Source organism: Capsicum annuum, unplaced genomic scaffold (assembly GCF_002878395.1).
Source record: "Capsicum annuum cultivar UCD-10X-F1 unplaced genomic scaffold, UCD10Xv1.1 ctg81756, whole genome shotgun sequence".
In the NCBI taxonomy this organism is placed as follows: Eukaryota; Viridiplantae; Streptophyta; class Magnoliopsida; order Solanales; family Solanaceae; genus Capsicum; species Capsicum annuum.
The window spans coordinates 6109-12705 of record NW_025892501.1 but is presented as its reverse complement, the minus strand read 5'-3'; the positions used below and the strand labels follow the sequence as shown (position 1 = coordinate 12705).

General features: G+C 37.6%; 1 protein-coding gene across 1 annotated transcript; it reads right to left on the bottom strand.

Moving 5' to 3' along the window:
- Positions 1-1083: 1083 nt before the first annotated feature.
- On the bottom strand, positions 1084-6423 carry LOC124885466 (lysine--tRNA ligase-like; the record flags this gene model as incomplete). The annotated part of the gene is given in 13 exon segments (XM_047405823.1): positions 1084-1139; positions 1772-1915; positions 2020-2088; positions 2177-2320; positions 3059-3215; positions 3295-3391; positions 3508-3790; positions 3890-4015; positions 4137-4199; positions 4274-4383; positions 5766-5851; positions 6070-6163; positions 6255-6423. Coding segments are annotated over 13 exon segments (1598 nt in total), but the record flags the coding sequence as incomplete, so codon positions are not given.
- Between the last annotated feature and the right edge of the window lie 174 nt (positions 6424-6597).

Sequence of the window (6597 nt, the reverse complement as noted above, 5' to 3'; positions counted from 1 at the left end):
AAGTGGTCAGACATTGAGGATACACAAGCTACTTGGGAACTTGAGTCTGAATTAATGCATAGGTTCCCAACATTTCATCCTTGAGGTCAAGGATCTACTTTAGGAGGGGGTATTGATACAATGATGAGAAGAAAAGAGTGAGAGTAACAAGAAGCAGTTGCAGCAGTGCAGAAAAATTGCAAACCAGTTATTACTATGCAGTTACAAAATTAGCTACTACTGTTCTGTTCACAAAGTTAGTTAGTTGTTAGACAATTAGTTGTTAAGCTGCTAAGTGTAACTGATCTTAGCTAAGTAAGCACTATAAATAGTTGATGTATTCATTTGTAACATTCATTCAGATAATACAATTCATTCAATTTCTCCCTAAACTCTTCTTCTCCGATTTTTCTCGGCTAAAGCCCTGATTTCAGCTTAATCTTCTTCGAGTATTTTACTCCTAGATTTACAAGACCCACTTCAATTACTTGCTATTGTATCAGAGGGTGGGATAAGTTGACTTGTGGTGGGGTTCGGGTAAGGCGAGGGTGAGGTGAGGTGGTGATTTTGAGAATGGGAGAACACGTTTTCATTTTTTTCCCTATTTTCATTAAGAAAATAACTTTTCTATTAAACAGGTTGAAGTAGAGATTGATTGGGCTCACTTGAACCCAATTTGAAAATGGGTTGGGGCTTAATGGGTTGAGATTCACCCAATAACAAATTATCTTGGACCCAACCCATTAAGTTTTGGGCGGGTCAACTCAATTTGGGTTCATTTTGACACCCCTACCTGCTACCTCCCAACTCCTCCAATACGATACCTAGTCGGCGCACAGTGATCCATTTCCCAGCTTCTCCACTAGCACATTCAGCCATTTAGCCCGCAACTTGGGTTGCCAAATGCGAAGTAACTCTACCCACCAAGACTAGAGATTGAATTGAAGATCAATCAGTTTGCGAGTTTTTCCTTTTTATTGGATAGGCAAAATCATTCAACTAGCTGTCAGCACAATCCAAGATGAACCTTAATCCTAACCATCTGATATCAAACACTAATGCCAGCATATATCATTCAAACAAAAGAAAGGAGGAAATCTTTACCTATCCTTGGAAGGTGGCTCATCCTGTGGCTTCATAGCTGGAAAGAGTAGAACTTCCTGTAGAAAAAATTATAACCAAGGAAAGAGGGGGAAAATCAATATCTAACCTAAATCTTTCTCAAAAGAAGCTAGCAAAAAAGGAAAGTTAGGGAAAATGCTGTTATAACACTCGGTTCGTAAAAGACCATCCTCTGTAGGGTCTTGTCCGAACGCCCTCCTCCATCCATTTAGAAATGGATGTGAAACAGAACACCAGAGGAATCGATTGGAAAAGAATGGCTATTTCATTGTAGTTGAAATAAAGGAACCTCGAGTCTAACCAAACGCCAAAACCTAGATAATGAGGTGAGAATTGCCTAAAATTATATAACGAGACAATCCATTTTTTTAAAAAAAAAATGGAAGATATTGTAACCATTAGGACATAACAAGGACAATAAAACATGGCGGCCAACATTAGATAAACCAAGAACATAGATTAGTTTTTCTCTGGCTCTAATACCATGTTATGAAAATGAATCTTGGGCCTAAATTAACCTCAATATCTATCTCGTGAGGTGAGGAGTTAGGAAGACAACAGCCCTTTCCCTCAGCCAATGTGGGATAACAACAACATACACAGTATATTCCCACATTTGGAACTAAGCAGTCATTTCTTCCTAACAAAGAAATCAAGTGAACACACAAACCTTGATGTTTTGTGAATCTGTCAGCAACATTGCAAGTCGGTCAATACCCAATCCCCAACCACCAGTAGGAGGTAATCCATATTCAAGAGCTGTGCAAAAGTTTTCATCCAGTGCCATAGCTTCATCATCACCTGATTGTCGGTCCTGAATTGACATTAATTTTGCTCAAGTAGTTGTACATAATCGAAATGATACAACAAAATGAACACAAACAACCACCAAATAGGATGCACACTTCCCACAGATACCTTGAGTTGATCAGCAAAGCGCTGTCGTTGGACAACAGGGTCATTCAACTCGGTGTATGCATTGCAAAGCTGTCAAGTTATTTAACAGAGAAGAATCACATTAAAGCTTGTACTGGGAGTGGTAAAAACAGTTTGAGAGACTTGACACAATACATACTTCATGTTTGTTTATAAACAGTTCAAAACGTTCTGTCAGGCCTGGTTTCGATCTGTGCCACTTTGCCAAAGGACTCATTATCTCTGGATGGTTGATAATGAAAGTAGGGTTAACACATGTCTCCTCCAGAAAGTGTCCCACAAGCTAAATTCACAAAAAATGAAGGGACAATTAGTACCGAAGTCATAAAGCTTCTTAAGCGAAAAACTGGCAACAATAGCATCAATAGTACAAAAACAATGAGAGCTCCTACTCCCATAAATATATGTTTTAAAAAAATGTATCACAAATAAATGCAGAGATGGGACATAACATTGAACATTTATAATCTTACATGCAAAAAAGCAGACATACAGCAAAAGGGTTAACACATTACTCAAAGTTATATGCCAAACAGCAGAGATACAGCATTTGATTCAGAATCAATTTAACAACTGAGGCACGATATTATATTTAACAATTCATGATAACATCTATTTCCAGTAACGCATATTTCAGGTAAAATACAGAAACTACAGGATTTCACACTAATATAGCTCTAAAACACTAGCAACCCTTTTAATCTTTATTTCTTTACTCTAAAATATGATGGGCTTTTTTCCTCTTTACTTTCTCCTATTTGCCTTTTGCCTCTATTATTTGCACACCCCTTTCTCTTCCTTTACAGTAGCATTCTGCTGCCCCATGTAGAGGTGCTCATGGAGAGAACAGAAGTGGATGTCCACATCCATCAGAGCCCCTTTCCTTCATCCTTCTGAACACAAAGGCCAGAAACTGAAAAAATTCTCGAGAAAGACGATGCAAAAGAAAAGCAGACCAGCAGTTAAGAGAGAGTTTCTAGACTGCATATGTAAATATTGGCTATCGGGAAGAGATATTTACTTTGTCAAGTAATCTAGCTGTTGTTTGGGGTGGAGGACATCTGATCTCAAACTTTGAACAAGCATCTATGAGATATTTGTTGGTTTCATCACTTGAGAGATCCTTGGGTATATTCAAGTTTGCAATCTTCTCCAATTCCTCTACCATATCAATCCTTCTGCAGAAGCAATAGCATTATGTATCTTAGTACCTAGTAGACAAAAGCAAAGCATGACAAACCAGAAGAGATCCCAAACCTGAAGGGAGGAGTGAAGTCGATTTCAATTGGGTCACTCTCAAACCCCTTCGCATGATACTTGATTATATAGCCACCTGTAAGTTCCTTCACCATCTCTGTTCATGCATAGTCAGTCAGATAAATTATAAATAAAAGACTGAATATCATGAAAGGATTAAATATACATAAGCTTCCACTACGATATTTGGATCCCAATCTTTTGGTTACTAACCACTTAGCATTTTCTCAGTTAGATCCATCAAGTCATTGTAATCTGCATATGCCATGTAAAACTCGCAAGTGGTGAATTCAGGATTGTGCGTCAAGTCAATTCCCTCGTTTCTGAATTGTTTCCCAATCTCATAGACGCGATTCAATCCACCAACAACTAGCTCTTTCAGATAGAGTTCAGGCGCAATACGCATGAAAAGCCTCATATTCAAATCGTTATGGTGGGTCACAAATGGACGTGCAGCTGCCCCACCAGCAATCATGTTCATCATGGGGGTCTCTACCTGTTACAAATACAATTATATATTTTACTAGCTTTATTTAAGCTACGTCATGAACTCAAATTAACAAAGGCGAAGTAAAACAGTTTCATAAACACTGACCTCTAAGAACTCGCGATTATCAAGAAAGCTCCGAATAAAAGTTATGATCTCTGCACGGGTCTTAAATATGTGCCGAACCTCTGCATTCAGCATCAAATCCAAATAACGCTGCCTATATCGTGTTTCCTGGACATAAAGAATAAATAAACCACAAGAACACGTCAGAGGAATACAATCTTTTAAAGGAGATAGGAAGAAAGCAAGGCAATTGAAAAGCTTCCTGAAAAAATTGAGAGGCATAAGATACCTGATCCTTTAAAACATATGCATCTGGATTGCGGCCACTTCCGGGGACCCATGCTTCAGGATTCTGCAGCACAATTAGAGATAGTTCAATTAAACTGGAACTGGTCTTATACGCAATACAAAACAAAATTCACTAACCTTGGCAGTCTCCGTCTGGGCACCTTTCTGCCGTGGCATCATATGAAGACAATGAGACAAGACAATGAATGATTTGGGAAAAATACTCAGCTCTCCCCTTTTACTCTTGCCTGATGAATGAGGTATGAAGAATTAGAAGAATATGTCACCAAACCAAAACATCATTATTATCATCTCCTGAGATCCTTGTATAAACTACACATCAAGAAAGATATTCACCTAGCAATTGCAGAGCACAAAATATTTGAATTGAGAGACTATGGTAAAACCCAGAAACTTAACTGCTTGCAAATTCAAGAAAATGTTTTATGTTCGCATGAACCACTGCCCCTTTAGCAGAGAGCTTGACAAGGTCAGCTATTGTAATCATGGTCTAAAGAAGTATTGGGAAAAGCGTATAATATTTTCTCTCATGCACCTACCAACGAGCCCCACATTGTGGGAATATACTGTATGTTGTTGTTGTTGTATGCACCAACCAACTAAACCCCGTGTTTTCTTTTCTCCTTACAAATGCATGCATCTATTCTCTCAACCTACAGTTTTACTGATTCCCAACATTATATCATTCCTTTCCCTTTCTATTTAAGCTTGAAACTTGGGTATTTTCTGCAAGAATCTTATGTTACAGCTCAATTTTTTGTAGTCCATTTTTTTCGAAAACATTCTGCTTTGTCATTAGTGTTCTCCTGTATCAAATAATCCTCTAGATTATACTTTTGAAAAATCAATATGAAAAGACAATTAATCGTGGCCCATCTCAAATACGTTATCGACCTCCTCTTTCAGAAAAAATTATGTGGTCTAGAAAAAAACAACATTAGTTAAATTTGAATTCAAATCAAAGTTTCAGAGTCAAGAACTAAGAAATGATCCACTTATCCACCACCAAACACACACCAAAAAAAAGGAAACCAAGCTATGATCTTCAGCCGTAGCAAGCTGCTACAACTGAATAATCTAACTTGACCCCTACCGAGCAAGATAAATATTGTGAAGGTCACGGAATCTTGTCAATCTCACCAAGTTTTACAGCATTTTATTGCAACTTCTACAATGCTGATTGTCATAACAACTTGACAGATCCATTACCATGCATGCAGTAAGTGGTGTGAAGAGAAAACGTCGGGAATGCAATTTACAGCTAGTAGAGACATGAAAAACAAATAGTATCTTTCATTTCGATATCTGAGTAGCTGTTACGGTATTAAATATGCCCATAATTCAACGTGCAAATCTTAACCATACAATCTGCCACAGTACACCAATACAATAAAATACACATTTAGATTTAGTTGTCAGTTCTTTCTACCTACATACACATTCAAATGCGTCATGAAGTGATGGTGAGAGCATTTTTTCTCTTCTAACAGAACTAGTTTTTTACCACGAAGACCAACACTGCCAAAGAGAAAATCTATCTTCTTTCTTTTTTTTTTTTGAAAAGGTAAAATCATCTGTCACTTAACTAACAGAAGAAAAGATTCCACACCTGGATATCCAGTAATTCCGACAATATCTCCACGCTTCACACCAGAATGAAATTTAATAAAGTCCTCTTCATTCAGCACGGAATCTCTGCACATAAATAAGGACATAATACTTCTCAGCGATGAGAAATAATTTAATCATTACGAAACTCAGAAAACACGTCTGTATGAAACTTAGTATACAATAACATGTTACAGCTGGGAGCTTAAAGACTCGTTTATACAAAGCCTTTTGATCATTCATCAACTTATTCATAGCATAAGCTAAACTCAGAAAACAACAAACGATAAGATTAATATAACCACCTCGCACTTGTCATAACTTGAACTTTGGCACCTTCATCATGTAAATCATAGAAAAGCAGCTTTGCAGAAGATGCCCGTTTGTTCATTATCCTTCCTGCACCAAAACACAACAATTATTGATGCAAGTCCTAAAAAAAACACCAAAACACTAAAAATAAAGTAAGCTCAAAATGCTGAAAATTTACCTGTCAAGGACACTTCATCCTCAGAATGAACACCACTCTCTAGAATTCCATACTTCTTCACATACTCAGGGACAGACAAATGGTTAGCCCCTTGAAATTTATGTGGGTATGGGTTTTCCCCATTCGCCTTCTCTGCCGCAAGTGATTTGAGCCTATTTTCAAAATATTGCTGCAATCCAATCAAACCAAACCCCAAATTAAAAAATTTCAACAGCAGCATACCCAGTGTAATCCTACAAAGTGCGGTCTGGGGAAGGTAAAGTGTACGCAATCCATACCACTACGCTGTTTCCAATAGCCCCTCGGCTCAGGACCAAAAAAATGAATAAAATGACAAGATATA